This window comes from Rattus rattus, chromosome 17 (genome assembly GCF_011064425.1).
Source record: "Rattus rattus isolate New Zealand chromosome 17, Rrattus_CSIRO_v1, whole genome shotgun sequence".
Lineage (NCBI taxonomy): Eukaryota > Metazoa > Chordata > Mammalia > Rodentia > Muridae > Rattus > Rattus rattus.
The window spans coordinates 31,661,587-31,678,431 of NC_046170.1; the positions used below are offsets into that span (position 1 = coordinate 31,661,587).

General features: G+C 45.8%; 1 protein-coding gene across 5 annotated transcripts in view; it reads right to left on the reverse strand.

Annotated features, from left to right (window-relative positions):
- Adat1 (adenosine deaminase tRNA specific 1) overlaps positions 1-16,192 on the reverse strand; it is a 34,093-nt gene extending 17,901 nt beyond the window's left edge. For 3 of the 5 annotated variants that reach the window (XM_032887926.1, XM_032887924.1, XM_032887927.1), the window contains exons 1-8: positions 16,131-16,192; positions 14,390-14,575; positions 14,040-14,108; positions 11,674-11,728; positions 11,004-11,134; positions 6,922-7,525; positions 3,306-3,451; positions 1,987-2,086 (exon numbers count right to left, since the gene is read on the reverse strand). In XM_032887926.1, the coding sequence (XP_032743817.1) occupies positions 1,987-2,086; positions 3,306-3,451; positions 6,922-7,525; positions 11,004-11,134; positions 11,674-11,728; positions 14,040-14,108; positions 14,390-14,555 (1,271 nt within the window). In that variant the 5' untranslated portion in view covers positions 14,556-14,575; positions 16,131-16,192. Of the gene's footprint in view, positions 1-1,986; positions 2,087-3,305; positions 3,452-6,921; positions 7,526-11,003; positions 11,135-11,673; positions 11,729-14,039; positions 14,109-14,313; positions 14,576-16,006 lie in introns of those variants that run through there. The other 2 variants (XM_032887925.1, XM_032887928.1) reach the window with 2 other exon arrangements.
- Between the last annotated feature and the right edge of the window lie 653 nt (positions 16,193-16,845).

Below are 16,845 nucleotides of genomic sequence, written 5' to 3' on the forward strand. Positions count from 1 at the left end.
GAGATGGCTCAGTGGTTAAGAGCACTAACTGCTCTTCCAGAGGTTCTGAGTTCAATTCCCAGCAACCACATGGTGGCTCACAACCATCTGTAAAGAGATCCGATGCCCTCTTCTGGTGTATCTGAAGACAGCTACAGTGTACTTATATATAATAAATGAATAAATCTTAAAAAAAAAAAAAATGTGACACACTCCAGGTCACACAGGGAACACTGACACACTGTGACAGGCTGGAGAGCAGCACCACAGGACTCTAGGGATGACCCTCCTGATGGGAGGTAGTGGTGGTTGAGTTGGGCTTTAGAAGTGTGAGGATAAATGCTCTAAGCAAAGAATACTCCTCTCATTTGAGCAAAGCAGCAACCAGAATCCACGTCAGCTGAGTGGGGCCAAAGAGGAGATTGAGTCAGTCACAAACAGACCCAAAGCACAGCAGGAAACCTGCCCACAGTCCTCTCAGGTCTCTAACCAAGTACAAAGGGCAGCAGGAAACAGAAGAAAACAAAACAGATGCTTGCAACTCTGATTCCTTAGATAAGGAACCAAAAGTGTGATACAAGCAAAGGAGAAAGTACATAAATTTGACCTCATTAAAATTGAAAACTTTTGTGCTGTAAAGGGCACCATCAAAAATAAAAACAGGGAGCTGGAGAGATGGCTCAGTGGTTAAGAGCACTGACTGCTCTTCCAGAGGTCCTGAGTTCAAATCCCAGCAACCACATGGTGGTTCATAGCCATCTGTAATGAGATCTGATGTCCTCTTCTGGTGTGTCTGAAGTGTACTCATATACATAAAAATAAATAAATAAATCTTTTAAAAAAAAAAAAGTAAAAACAGGGAGCTGGAGAGATGGCTCAGTGGTTAAGAACACTGGCTGCTCTTCCAGAGACTCAGCACCCTCAAGGTGGCTCACAACTGTAATTCTAGTTCTGGGGACTCTGGCACCCTTTGTAGCTTCTGTGGGAACTGCACACACACAGGGCACAGACATATATAAAGGAAAAAGACCTACACACATAAAGGAAAATGAACAACATCCTTTTGAAAACGGGAAAAAGGGCTGGGTATGCTGGCACGTACCTAGGTGGGAGGATCTATCTCTGTGAGTTCAAGGTCAGCCTGGTCCAGAGACCTGAGTTTGGTCCTAGGGACCCACGTGGTGGAAGAAGAGAACTGAATCCCACAAAATGTATTTGGACCTCCACATGGTTCCCCAAAATATGTGAATGTAATTTAGAAGTTAAAAATAAAAACAAATCAATTGCAAAATGTGAAGGAATGAGAACAGTTATCTCTCCAAAGACTACAAATGGTTGTGAGCCAGCACCTGTTAGACGCTGCCCATTCTATCAGTGACTGGGGATGCAGAGCAAGACGCGGAGCAGCTCTTCAGACCTAACAGTGCCCAACTGTGGGCAGGGAGGAAGGCAGCTGGAGCTCCTCCCCACGGCTCGTGGGAACGGCCATGGCACAGCTGCTAGGAAATGGTCCACTCATTCCTAAAAAGCTATCTATGTGGTTACCACGTGACCCACCGATGTACATTCCCTAAGAGAAACTAAAGTCTACGAAACGGGTACCCAGTTGTTCACACCAGCACTCTTCCTAATAGCAGCCTGAAGCAGAACAGCCCCAAAGCCTCGCTGAAGAGAGGAGAAGCCAGATGAGGAGTGCCGCTCAGCACAGTGATGCGCCTGTCAGGCTACACTGTGCGAGTGAACTGCGGAGAAGTGCACGCTGGGTAGGTGAGGAGGACACAAAGGGCCAGGTGGTAAAGGACTTTTGTACCAAGAATCCCGAAGACAGAAGCACAGAAAGTTCACGTAGCACATGAGGGATTTCCAAGGGCCAGGGAGTAGGGGGAGGAGGGGGGGAGGGGCAGGGGTTGGAGTACTTAGTTTCCTTTGGGGGAAATGAAAGTCTCATAATTGGATAGGAAGGGGTGAGTTCATAGCTAGCCTCTTCCCAGCCCCAGAAAGCTGTACCTGGCCCGAGGGCTTCCGATTTCTTTCTTCGTTGTTCCCTGTGGGAAACCATTGGCTGTGACATCCAAAGGCTGCTGAGGAACAGCACTCCAGCTGATAGCTACGAAGAGAGGAATTCTGGGTTAAAACATTCTCTACCCAGAAGTCAGTGCTGCCCTCAATCTTGGCCCAGGTTTTCCCTCTGCAGTGGGCAGCAGTTAACACAGATTCAGAACTGGTCAAAGTGCTGAGAGTATCTACTGAGCGCCCAGCCCCGAATGGGGCAATTGCATCCATCCCCACTCCCAAGGCTCAGGGCACACAAGGGGAAGAATGAATGACAGAGCTGGGGGGGGGGGGAGATGCTGGAAAATGTTGCTCTCTGGACATAATTTTATGGCTACTGTGCAGTGTAGCTATGGCAACCTGCAAGAGATCCAGCCAAGATGAGTCACCATTTCACAGACAGCACTAACTGGAGTTGGACTACAAAAAGTGCGAGCAAACCCCAAACAGAAACCAAACCAATTAAATCAGAGACAGAGAGACAGAGAGGGAGGGAGACGGGGAGGGGGAGGGGGAGGGGGGATATTGGGAAAGTTGGGGCCAAAATAAAAGATTAAAAATACTTGATAAAGGGGTTGGGATTTAGCTCAGTGGTAGGCGCTTGCCAGCAAGCGCAAGGCCCTCAGGTTGGTCCCCAACTCAAAAAAAGAAAAGAAAAAAAATACTTGATAAAAATAAAAGATAAAAGTTATCAAATAATTCTGTGATGTTTCAGCAGCATGAAAGTTGGCTATGACCTCAAACTCAAGGTGGGTGTGAAGCTTGGCTCTTCAGGGTTCAGTGACATCAGTGTGATTATTATTATAGCTTACAATTTAATTTTTTAGCATACTTATTTATTGGGAGAGGCATACATATATCGTGGTGCATATGTGAATGTCAGAGGACAAGCTAAGGGGAGGCGAGGTCTTTGCTCCCATTGTGGATTTCAGGGATCAATCTGGAGTTATCAGGTTTGTTAGAAAGTGTGCCTTTACCTACTAAGCCATTTCACTGGCTCCTAGCTTACAATTTTCATTGAAAATGTATTATATGCCAGGTACAGAATTATAAATTTATATATATTAATATGTATATTTAAACAGAATTTCTTAATTCTCATAATAGCCATGATAGGCAACATTCTTCTAATCTAAAAATAAAGAAGGCCAAGACAAGGTAAGTGACCTAGCCAGGACCTCACAGGGAATTTTCCAAGGAACACACTGGCGTTCCCACTATCCTCCTAGGCTTGCCTGATGCTGACCCACTTAGGGCAGTCTGTGATCCCTTACCTGCCCCACAAGGGACGAGTCGGCCTGGACTGTCCCCTCTTTTCCTGTGCACTGCACAGCGGCTCTGTTCAAAGAGCAAACTCGACTGCTGTATTTTCAGCTCTTGAACTCCAAAGCCTCTGGGTAAAACCAAGGTTTCCTGACACCTACGTATAAGGGAAAATGCATTCAGTTTAGATGCACCTTAAGAAAAGACTCTCAGATAGTCGTTCATGGTCCCCAAGGCTTACAAGGGTCAGCTGAGTGAATTTGTTTACTTACTGAGGTGGAACAAGTGAAACATGCCAGATTTTGCACAGTAAGAACTTTTAAAACAAGTCAGGTGGTGGCAGCATACATGTTTAATTCCAGCACTCAGGAGTCTGAGACCAGCCTGGTCTCCGGAGCAGGTTCCAGGATTTGTTTGTTTGTTTATTTATTTATTTACTTACTTACTTGAGACAGGCTCCCATATAGCCTAGGATGGTCATGAACCTGAATTATGGCAGAGGATGACCTTGAAATTCTGATCCTCCTGCCTCTGCCTCCTGAGTGCTAAGATTACTGGTGTGCACCAAGTCTACCGTGTTTTATGAGGTACTGAGGATCAGAGAGCCTTACTTATCCCAGCCAGCGAGCAGCTTACCAACAGAGCAACACACCCACAGCCCCGGCAAAAAGTTCATGGCTTAAAAAAAAAGATCCCATCCTATTGTTCTGAGGCATAGCTAAAGACAGAGTTAATGTTCATCGGTAGTATCTGAAATCTAAAACTTCATTCTTATTTTTAGAAACTTACACTTTACCTTGTTCACACAGGCTGCCTAGGAAATCCTAGGAACTAAAATGATTCTTTATTATAAAAGTTATACTTTTCCTTTTCTGAACAAGCCAGGTGCTCACATGATGCAAATCCAGTGCAGACGGGAACTTCAAATCTCAGAAACTTTATAACCATTAGCAGTCAACACCACACTCCTTGCCCGTCTCCAGCTCCCGTATCGAGCGCGGATCTCTATGGACTCGCCTTTTATGGTTATTTTACAGCAATGGAGTCAACCATGTGTGGCTTACTTCACTAGCTTGAGATTTAATGGTTCACTCTCATGGATGCTGTACTGCACGGATCTGAACACCAGTCTTTTTTCTTTTTTTCTTTTTTTTTTAAGGTTTTTTTATTTATTATATATAAGTACACTGTAGCTGTCTTCAGACACCAGAAGAGGTCATCAGATCTCATTACAGATGGCTGTGAGCCACCATGTGGTTGCTGGGAATTGAACTCAGGACCCCTGGAAGAGCAGTCAGTGCTCTTAACCACTGAGCCATCTCTCCAGCCCCCACCAGTCTTTTTTCTGAGACCGGATCTCACAGAGCCAGGTTAGCGTTGAACTTAATGCAACTTAATGTTGGTACTCCAATCCTTTGTAAGAGTGAATAGTATTTGCTTGTTTAATTGTACTACTTTTAAGAAAAAAAAAAACTAATTGTACTACTTTTTTTTTTTTTGGTTTGCTTGTTTTTTTAAAAGATTTATGTATTTATTTTATTTATATGCATATCCTGCTGTTCTCTTCAGAAATACCAGAAAAGGGCATCAGATCTCATTACAGATGGTTGTGAGTCACCATGTGGTTGCTGGGAATTGAACTCAGGACCTCTGGAAGAGCAGTCGGGTGCTCTTAACCGCTGAGCCATCTCTCCAGCCCCACTGTATGCTTTCTAAGACAGGGTCTCACATGTATCCCTGGCTGTCCTAGGACTCAGTATGTAGATCAGGCTGGCCTTGAAGCTCACAAAGGTCCAACTGCCTCAGACTCCCTGAGTGCTGGGACTGAAGACGTATGTCGCCATGCCTGGAGATCCACTATACCTTCTTCATTTGTCCCTTTATCCCTTGATAAGCATTTGGGTTCCTTCCAACATGCTGCTATACACAGCTCTGTATGTTTCAATGGGAATGTACATTTTCACTTCTCTTGGGCATGGGCATGAGTGGGAGTGCTAGGTTCTGTCTAGGGTCCTGCTTTTGGAATCTGCTTCCCAGGCTGTGTGCCCATGATGCCTCTCTAACTCTAATTTATTATAGCACATACCAGAGCAGCCACGTGTATGGCTGTTTTTTTCCTTTTTGAGACATGGCCTTTTTTAGTGTTTTTATTTTTAATTTTTATATTTTTATTTATATGAGTACACTGTAGCTTCAAACACACTAGAAGAAGGTACCAGATCCCATTACAGATGGTTGTGAGTGACCATGTGGTTGCTGGGAATTGAACTCTGGACCTCTGTAAGAGCAGTCAGTGCTCCTAACTGCTGAGCCATCTCTCCAGCTCAAGACATGGTCTTTCTCTTGCAGATGTAGCCTAGATTGGACTTGAACTTGAATCCCCCTATTTTAGCTTCCTGAGCACTGGGATTTGTAGCTGGCCTTTGCTGCTTTGTGGGTTCTTTTTCCTACCTTCTATTCCCCTGGTTTCAACCCTATCACTAGAGGAGGGAAAGAAGAATAGAGTGAGAGCGAGAGAGAGCGAGAGCGAGAGAGAGAGAGAGAGAGAGAGAGAGAGAGAGAGAGAGAGAGAGATATCTCCGAATCTAATTTCTTTCCTTTTGTTTCTTAGAGCACAACTACTAGCAACCTGCAACCAACCCCCTGAAATGACCAATGGCCAGCAGCCTTGGCTGTCAGGGCTGGTGTTTATATACCCTCGGAAGGAAGAGTCCCCAGAACTCCAGACATCACACAGTGGCAGAGACTACCTGCAGCTGGCAAAGTCAGGCCCTGCTGGAGTGGGATTCGGTCAGTCCCACGCAGCCCCATGTCCCACGCCTGGGATTAAGATCGAAGCATGATCTTACAACATTCTGTGTTTTAAAAAGAAACCAAAATTCCAAAATTGTCACTCAAGGAATGAAAACTAATATTTAGTTTTAAAAAACTGTTTCTTGTTTGCTTGCCTGCTTTCCCCCCCCCCTTTTTTTTCCTTTTTGAGACTGGATCTCATGTAGCCTAGGCTGGCCTCAAACTCCCTATGTAGCTCAGGGTAACCATGAACTTCTGATCTTCCTGTCTCCCCCTCCCCTGCCCCAAATGCTAAGACCAGAAGTCTGTGTCTCCAGTCATCACACCCAGTGTTATGCGGTGCTGAGATTCAACCTAGAGCATCAGTCAAATCCGCCAGGCACTCCCCCGACTGAGATGCATCCCAGCACTGGCAATTGCTCTGCTTACTGCAGAAGCAGACAGCAGAAAAATGATAACGGACAATAGACCGTAACAGCATGACTCAGGTAATCCCGACCGGCAGCTCCACAGCTTTCTGTGCACGGACAGATTTTAAGACCAAGATAGAGCTCACTTCATCTTCTAAATTGCTCTCAGACATCACAAACATCTTTCTACATTAAATATTTATCAATACTATTTTTAACAAAAATAAAAGTCAGTTATCTTCCAAGTGTACCGCATTCCTTTCTTCCTTCCTTTTCTTTAAGTTCCTGTACACACAGTGCAAACCTAAGCCTCAGACGCTCTTAGTTATTTCTCTAGGAAAGGTGACAAGATGTGAAACTGAGGAGTCTGCAGGGGTAGACTTCTGGCTTCTGCTCGCCTTCTGCTGCCCTCCCCACTCCTCACCTGCCCGTCAGTGCTCTCCTCATGGCTTCCTGGCTGTATGGGCACTGCCCGATGACCACGGCTGACAGGTAGATGGGCTTCTCCAGGAAGTGCATTAGCAGTGCACCCTGGCATCCAAGGACATTCCACCTCGCTATCTTGTCACTACAGGACATGGAGCATGTCCTGTCTCCCCGGCCAGGCTTCACACGAAGTAGCCCCACCTGGTGATACGCAGCGCCTGGCTTTCCCAAGTCTCCAGTTTCTCCAGGAACACACTTGGCTCCCGTTCTGTATATGTCCACCACTTTGAAGCTACCGGAAGCTGTTCCATTGACAGCATCCAGTTCCTCCTTGGTGAGACCAGAGCTGCTGGCATCTGGTTTGGCTGGACCACTTTCCTGTGCCCCATGGTGAGCTACACAATCGGAGAGGGAACCAGCAGGTGTTCCAAGCCTTTTCTTCTTGGCTACAGGACTGTCAGGGTCTTCACAGCTCCTTTTATTTCTAGAACCCTCTAGAGTCTCGCTCCCTTCTCCAGGTGAGTTGTTGGCCCAATTTCTGATGACAGGACAGCAAGGCTGTTCTTCAAACTCAAGCTTTGGAATGATGGAGGCGTCCCCACCTGTGTGAGAAGGAACCCCTCAACCAGTGATTCTCAGAGTGAGTCTCCCTGACCAATGACAGTGACAGTGACAGTGACATCCCATATGAGTGAGAAATGCAAACTGTGAGGCTGGAGAGAGCTCAGTGGCAGAGTGATTGTCTGGCATGTAGGAGATCCTGAATTCATTCGTGTTCTCTCTCTTTCTGTGTGTGTGTGTGTGTGTGTGTGTGTGTGTGGCAAACTATTGGGACCTAATAAATATGCTGAACCAGAAACTCTGAAGGTGGGACCCAGAAATCTGCTAATAACTGAGTAAGGCCATTCTGATGCAAGCTTAAAGAGTCAGCTGAGCCTAGGTGAATTGAGAGGTAGGTGGGTGATAAGCCTTGGTAAAGCATAGGCCTAAGGAGCAGAGGGGGATGGAGCCTTTAAAAAGGAAAAGAGGAGGATGATTGCAACCGTCTTTCCAGAAAAAAAAAAAAAAAAAAGGAAACGAAAAAAAAAAAAAAAAAAAATAAAAAAAAAAAAAAAAAAGAAAAATAACAAAAAAAAAGAAAAAAAAAAAAAAAAAAAAAAAAAAGACAAAAACTAAAAGAAAAAAAGGAAAAACAAATACAAACCCCAAATCGCATGCTCACACACAGGTGTGCACATGGCGTGGCACAGTCCTCACCCTCCTCTTGGAGACAGGATCTTGTTCCCTGCTGCATAAGCCAGCAATCCATTCTGTCATAGGAGTGCTGGGATTACAGGTATGACCTACTGTGTCTGGCTTTATGCAGGTTCTAGAGATTTGAATCGGGCCTAATGGGTGATGGCAAACACTTCACATGAGACTTCCACGGACACTCTCCTTTCCTCAACAATCAGTTAACACCAGTGCTGGGGAGGTGGGCTCAGTGGTTAAGAGTGCATGCTGTTCTTCCACAGGCCCAGGTTCAGCTCCCAGCACCCACATCAGGTTATAATCTCCTGTAATTCCAGTTCCAGGGGACCTGACTCCCCGTCTCTGCTGGCACTTGTATGCAAGTGGCACACATAACCACCCACATAATCATCATGTATGTAACAGTAAGCATATACAGCTTTAAAAGTTAACACTATATCACATGTAAACAGACACATGTGGCAGGACAGCAAGGTCCAAATGAGTCTCTGAGGTTTGATGAGCTCCTTCCTAGACCCTGTGAGTTAGAACTTCTCCATGAGAGAATTATGGAAAACTGAACATTTACACAAATATCTCAAGTTATTTCTACCACGAGGAAGTTTTAGAAACACTGCTTCAGACCAGAGTTTCTCAGCCTCTACACCCATGAAACTTTCGTTCATTTCCTCTTTTGAGATGAGGCCTTCTGTAATGGAGACTGGCCTCAGACTGGCAAGCACTTTACCACCAAGTTAGAGCCTCTGGCCTGACAACTACTGATTTACAATGAGCAAGGTTTCCCAAGGGCACTTGTGGACTGAGAGCCTGTAAGATGCCCTGGACAAAGGTAGTGGCTTATTTCATGGCTGAGTAACCTTGACAAACAGTATTCATAATACCCTCATCTTGGGGATTTTAGGATGCATGTTCTCACAGAAAAGTCCCACAATAAACTGCAAAGTCCAGTCCACACCAGTGTTTCTAAAAGCTCCGGTGTCTCCCTGTGCTGGACTATAGAGTCCCCATCTATTCTGTGCCCACGGAAACCAAAGAAAACCTGAGGTCGGGGAAAGTGCAGAACTCCCTTGAGAAGGAAGCTATTTCTTCAGACACCAACCCAATGGGTGTTGCTTTTTCAGTGTGCAAAGTATACTTGTCTTTATAACAAGAGTAGAAAAGGCAAGAGGGACACAGGAGAAATGTCGCAGGACAGGCTGCCTGGCTGACTTCCAGAGACCTTACAAGGTGACGGCAACGTTTGAGAATTCACTGGGGTCCACCTCCTACTCTGTAGGCTGAGCTGTGATCTCGACAGAATGCCAGAGTACAGGAGGCTGACTCACACCGATAAGACACAAAGGCAAGAGTCTAAAACAGCTAACTGAGACACCAAATTATTCACCAGCAATAAGACGTAAATGTCAGGGCAATGTGCTGCCCTCTACAGATACGCCGTGGGTGGGGGAGCACCACATTGTAAGATTACTCATGAACCAAGAGAGTTATGTCAGTGGCAGAAGATTTTTTTCCAGCAAAACCATTTCCAGAGTTTTTAAGCTCAACAGAGGACTGCCAAGTTCTTAGTTAAGATCTTAAAAAAGCAAAACAAAAGTCCAATTATTACAATTAACAAAAGGAAGAACCTAACCCCTCCACAGATGTTCTTCCTCCTACTTCTCAGCACAGTTATTCTTCTTCCAAGCCATGAGGAGAAACCTGGAAGTCATCTTCGCCTTCTCCTCATCCTTCATAAACAATCAAGAAGCCCACTGTCCTCCTGAAGTTCTCTTACATTTATTCAATTGTCTACATCTCACTAATGACCTCTGTCCTCCCCAAATCACCACACTCTCACTTAAAAAAAAATTCTAACAACCTTTACATTTGAATGACCTACAGCACGTCTACAGGCATGAGTGTCTTGTTTTGCAGCATGGCCCTGAGCGCCCTGGTGTGAGTAGTCCCTTGGCAGGCTGACATCCTGGCTATATTGCCCAGATCTTTACTCATGTGAAGCAAGCGCTTTACCATGGAGCTCTCTTCCTGTCTACTGTTTTAAGCTCAGTGTCCCTATGGTGTCCAGTATTAGAGCATACGGCTTCATGACAGGAACGGTGGCTCACTCCTGTATTCTCAGGAGGTCAGGGCTAGGAGGACTAACAACAGGACTGTACTAAAACTACAAAAACCGCGGCCGGGTGTGTGGATTATGCCCGCATTCCCTACACTCGGGAGACTGAGGCAGGAAGATGCCTGAAGTTCAAGGCCAGGTAGAATAGCTTAGCACAAGCCTGTGTCACTCCGGTGAGAGGGCTTAGCACGTAAAGCTGTTTGTTACCAAGCCTAATGAACTGAGCTCCATCTCCAGAACCCAGCTGGTGGAAGCAAGGACCAGTCTAGTAACTACAAGTTGTCTTCCAACCTTTGTGTATACACAGGGGAACATACACACAGTCTCTCTCTCTAAATAAAAAGTCTCAAAAAAAAAAGAGAGAGAGAAATAAATATTTATTCAATGAATAGGTGAATGAAATGGGCTTTAAGATTAGTTATTACAGTAAGACTTTGTACTTTTGAGCCCCAATAATTACATTGTACTTCGTAGGGGTTAAGCTTGAAGATGCCCAGTCCTGACTTTTGAGAACTCACAGTGTAAGACTCCACACTGCCCTGCATCTGCCTTTTGCTTTCCCCCACACGCAGTGTGACTGTGTCTATAAATAGTCACTGCCACTAGTTCTAGCTCTTTTCAGCCAGAATTACCTTTTGGAGAAACATCTCTATGAGGAAGACAGACATTGGGAAGCAGTTAACGTGACATTACTCCCAAGGCTTGACTATACTTACAGGGTGTGTGGCTAGAGAAAAACACAAAAGACAGGTCAGGTCTGAGCCTCCACAGTCCTCTCTGAGTCCCAGGAAGGAAGATGCTGTCCTCCTTTAGGACGGCCGCCACATGGAGCTGATGGAGGATGTACCTGAGGGTGCAAGGTGCCAGAGTGAGCGGTAGGCTGCTGACCTAGTTCAGGGCACCTTACATGCTGAGGGCCTGGCATATGTGACACCCTTGGCTTGATCCCCAGCACTAGAAAACAAGTTGAATAAACAGCACACTTCTGTGGTATAGAGAACTCTCGGGTTGGGTAAGTACAGGAGAGGGTTACAATAGAACAACGAGACTGGTCATGATCGGCATTATGGGAATGATAGAAACGAGTCCTTTGTAAAGGTCAGGAAGATCTCAGGCTTCACTCTGATCTATGGAGGCCAGAATCTCTGCAGGGAGGCCAGACATCCCAGAAGCCTGATGTGCCAGTCCAGTGTCCCATCACTAAGCTATACCCCGGCCACAGAACCCTGGGTGTTAGCAGGTGACTCTGAGGCATACCCAGGTTTGAGAACTACTAACCTATACCCAGATAGTTCCATGAGACAGGATCTGCATGAGCTCAAGCTTATTAGAATGCAAACCCCGCCCCAGACATGGCCTATGGTCAGGAGTGTGGTTACCAGTTACCTCTGGAAACTCCTTCTGGCTATGACCTCAGCATGGCTGTCATTGAGGATGTCTCCTGTGGCAAAGACAAGACGTATACTGTAAATGAAAGCATGGGATCCAGAAAGCCTGGAGGAAAATACAGAAGTGTCCTCACACAAGCCCGCAGGATGATCATGTTACCTCTTTTTTTTTTTTTTTTAAAGTACCCTCAGAAGGATCGGATCCCATTTCCAGAGGTTTTAAAGCCACCATGTGGTTGCTGGGAATTGAACTCAGGACCTCTGGAAGAGTAGCCAGGGCTCTTAACCATTGAGCCATCTCTCCAGCCCTGTCATGTTACCTCTTAGAGGGCTTTGAGCTTGAGTTTCTCAATATATGGGACCATAAAATCCTTTGTATAGGGGAAAGCCTATAGAATACAGGATGGAGTGGGCGTGGTGGTGCATATCTCTAATTTTAACATTTGGCACAGAGGCTGGTGGATCTCTGAGTCTGAGGCCAGCCCAGTTTATATAGGGAGTTCTAGGCCTTCCAGGGCTACCCAGAGACTCAAACAAACAGACAACAAGCAAAAATATATTGGATCCTTTACCCACAAGATGCCAAGAATCCCCTGCCCATGTGGTAATGACCAAAATACTTCTGGACAACTCCCAAGATACCTTGGGTACAAAATTGCCAGTGGTTGCTGTCCATACTGGTCTATGTAATCCTTGGCTTAGGCAGGACTACCTTGAGTTCGAGGCCAGACTGAACAACACAGCAATTTACAGATAAGCCTAGCACACATAGTAAGATCTCATCTCAAAATACTCAACAAATAATAAAAAAGCCCAAAAAAGAACCAAGACAAAGTTCCTCTAGTTGAGAACCACTGATTTATAGAAACAATCTTTGAAGTGCTTGAAGTCTAGGGTCTTCTGCAGCTAGGCAAGTGTACTGCCCCTGAGCTATGGCCCCAGATTCTCTAACTTTTTCTTTTTTTCCTTTTCTTTTTTTCAGAGCTTGGGACCGAACCCAGGGCCTTGCGCTTGCTAGGCAAGCGCTCTACCACTGAGCTAAATCCCCAACCCCTACTTTTTTAAAGATCTCTTAGCACATTTTTATTTATTTTGTATATATGTGCCATGATGTGTGGGCAGGTAATACAAGTTGCATGTAGAGGTTGGAGGACAATTCAAGCAGTCGGCTTTCTTCTTCTACAATGTGGATGCAGAGAATCAACCTCACCTTGAGGCTGGGTGACAGGCAGGGTTTCACCCTGAAGCTCTGCTGGCCTGGGGCTCATGGCACAGAACACCACAGAAATTCACCGGTCTCGGTTTTCTGAGTGCTGGGCTTGAAACCATGCACCGCCAACCCTGACACCAACTCTATCTTTTTTGACACGGGGTTTCACTAAGCTGGCTAAGCTATTCTTCAACTCCATTTGTGGCCCAAACAGGCCTTGAAATTTAGATCCCCCTGCTGCCTCTGCTTCCCCAGCCACTGAGATTGCAGGCTTGTGTCCCCAGCTACAGAAATCCTGTATCTCTAAGTCTTACACCACAGCCCCACATTTATGCTCACGGTGACACATTTCCACAGTGGACACAACATCGTCTTCAAATATGGGAGACACGGCTAGGACAATGGCAGGGACCTCTGCCATTGATGATCTATTTAATTCAAGACTGCTTTCTGGGCTTCAGAAGCCCCTGAGGCTACTCCTCCTCCTTGCTTTTAAGCCCAACTGCCTTCCAGATAGAACATGGAATGACGGAACTCAGGAACCTTTGGTTCAAACAGGGGGATGATGACTGCCTTTCAGAAGCATATTCCTGGTGGTTTTTTATCCGATTGGGATTTCTTTCCCTTTTTTATTTTCTGGAGGCAGAGAATTTACTATGCTAGTCTTGAACTTCTTGCCCCAGCATCTAGTGTGGGGGTTTACAGGGATGCACCAGGTTCAGCTCTGAATTCTCATTTAAAAAAAAAGAATGGACAGGCTGGAGAGATGGCTCAATGGTTAAGAGCACTGACTGGTCTTCCAGAGGTCCTGAGTTCAATTCCCAGCAACCATGTGGTGGCTCACAACCATCTGCAATGGGATCTGATGCCCTTTAGTCCCAGTGCTTGGGATGCAGAAGTGGATGATCTCTGTGAGTTCAAGGCCAGCCTGGTCTATAGAATTCCAGGACTGCCAGGGCTACACAAAGAATCCCTGTCTCAAATGACAACAACAACAACAACACAAACCAAATAAAAGAACAGTCTTCTAATTCAGGGGACAATCAGTAGTAAATGAGGGGTCAGCCACTCCTACCAGGATGGCCCCATTTCCTTGTCAAGGTCAGTGTGGACTTAGCACAGAGACAACTGTTTAGAGCCTGCTCTTTGCTTACCGCTCTCTCTCATCTTGGACTGGCCTATGCATTTTGTTCCTGTTCCCATTGAGACAACTTCCTTTGTCACTGAAAGGAAAAAAAACCAAATCATTAATGGAGTGAAATCTCAGAGGCTGAACGCTTCCTAGTGTTCCGGTTTAGTAAGTCCAGATTCCTCAGTTCTCTGGAGGATTCCCACGGGTGGATTTAACCAGGGCTGCAGTTCCCTTGGGGTAGTTTTCGCCACCAGAAGCATTGCGCCACCTGGTGGACAAAACGGGAGAACACCTACCATTATAGTTCGCATCCCACAGGGCACTCTCTGACCAGTACTGTGGTTGCTGACAGGGAGAAAGGGTCTCTCTCACCTTGTATTTGCTTATCAGGGGTGTCACATGCTTGGTTAGCTGGAGTCTGTATTTTCACCACAGCCGCCAACAGAGTCCACTCACGGTTTGGCTCAGGCTTCCCCTGCTTGGGCAGTTTGACGTAGTGTGCATAGCACAGCTGCGCAATCTCATCTGCGGTCCACATAGGTGAAGCTGGAGCTGAGGCTATGATAGAAAGTCAAAACCATCAGAGGAAAACCAGCGCAGTACCACAGAGCCGCACACCAGTCTCTATAGACCCACGGAATTCAGACTAAGGTTTTCTTACTAATCTCCCTCCCCTCCCGTCTTTAATAGAGAAAAGAGTGAAGCCCAGAAGGCAAGCTATTTCTTCAAGATTAAGTTACTGAATGTGGCTTTACTATGCCTTATACTGTCCTCTCGGATTTCAGCTTGCTTTGGGCAGATTGTCACCCTACAAGTTTTCTTTCTGGACAAATGTTCTTATCCTCCTTTTCCAAACAGAAAGGTGAACCTGCCTCACTCCAGCAAATTTCCAAAGTCTCTCACTGAAAGCTCTTACAACAGTTGTGCTTAAGGGTATGGGCATGGAGTTATACTTTCTAGGTTCCAATTGCAGTTTTAATACAGATTAGCTGGATAGACTAGTTTTCACGTCTGTTAAAACACACAAATAGTACTTACTATTTTTTTCTTTTTTGTTTTTCTAGATAGGGTTTTTCTGTGTAACAGCTCTGGCTGTCCTAGGACTTGCTCTGTAGACCTGGGTGGCCTGGAATTCCGCGATCGCCGGCCTCTGCCTCCTTAGTGCCAGGATTAACTGGCTAGTTAGTATCTAACATCTTATAAATACTTATAAACGCAAATGTCTATAACAATGTCGACTGTTATTAGCATTAAGAGAATACAACATTTGGTGATCTGGGAAATTTGAATTGGTTGGGGAGAGAAAAAGCAATGTAACGGGAACATACAACCTAACAGAAGATCAGATCTAAAAGAGGCCTGCGAGGGTTGGCAGAAGTTCTCCCACTCTTGGCTGTTAGTGCTCACTGGATATATCTTGACTTCAATCGATTATATAAAAAGCTCCTCAGATGAGCTCATACGATGGCTAGACACAGCAGAGCGTTTGTAGAATAAACAACAGAATATTTTTTTTAACTGAGCTCTGATGCAACGTTCTGGCAAGGTATTTCTAAGACTTCTGCAAAATGCAGGCACATTTTGCAGTAAATGATTATTCTGGCAGGAACTGGCTGAGATTGCTACTTTAAAGTCTAACACGGACAAGTCTTGTATTTCTAGGAGCACAAAGCATGAGAAATCCCAGAATCCTGTTAGTTCCAGATAGGCATCACAGAATAGTTTATTTTATAAAGGTAGACACCTGCCATTAAATTCGAGGTACATATTACAAACTACAAAACAAGGGGACGAAGAAGTCCAAACTTCATCACATCATTCAGGTAGCTGACAGGACAACGCAGTAGTTGAATGTTTCGATATTTTGGGCCCGCTGTAATTCATCTCTACACCCCTTCATAAGAAGCAGCTCAAAAAGGCATTGCTTTGACTATAAATAACAGTCGCAGAGGCTGAAAAAAACCCCACTCCTTTTCCCGCCCTTCCTACCCCGAGGTGGGGCTCCGCTGGGCTGGAGCGCCTATCAGGGCTCTGAGACCCCCTCCCTGTGGGAGCGATGGACACGGGTCCTCACAGTTTCTCCCACACACAAGGACAGCTGTGTGGCGCTAACCCCGAGACGCCGATCCGGAGTCACTGACACCCTGCTATCCACGCACCGCAACCTCTCCCTCTACACGATGCTCCTCTACCGCCACGCTGGTCGCAGAACCTGGCTGCGCTGCGGAAGTGACGCCCTAAAGGACAGCTCCTTTAAAGCCCCGCCCGCAAAGCACGCTGGTCTTTGTAGTCTCTGGGAACAGAGTCACCGTAGCTCAGTTCCACAGCCAAGATGTGAAGGAAGCTGCCTCCCAATGTAGAGCTATGAAACCGATATAGCTCGCAACTCATCAGAATTCTGAATAGAACTATAAGCAGATCCTCTGACAGTTTCTCACCTCTGTCACAACATATCCTGTATGATTATCATGGGCTTGGATGATCTGCCTCTTATTTCTCTCAGAGGTAATAAATATTTTTTAAAAGATTTATGTGCCCATGCCTCTGTCAATTTATGCACATAAGAGCATGCAAATGACCAAGGCAGCTAGAAAAGGCCATGAGGAAGGAACTGGATCTCAGGTTGCCAGCCACCTGACATTGATGCTGGGTACCAAACCGCAGTCCTCTATAAGAGCCATAGTCACTCACAGCACTGAGCCATGTCTCTTGTCTACTGTGTGTCTACTGCAGCCCTCTTACCCTGCCTTGTGCGTGAGTGTGCTGCCACCAAAAAGGAACATGCACTTGATCTGCTTCTCCCTCAACTCCCCAATAAGCCTGAAAGA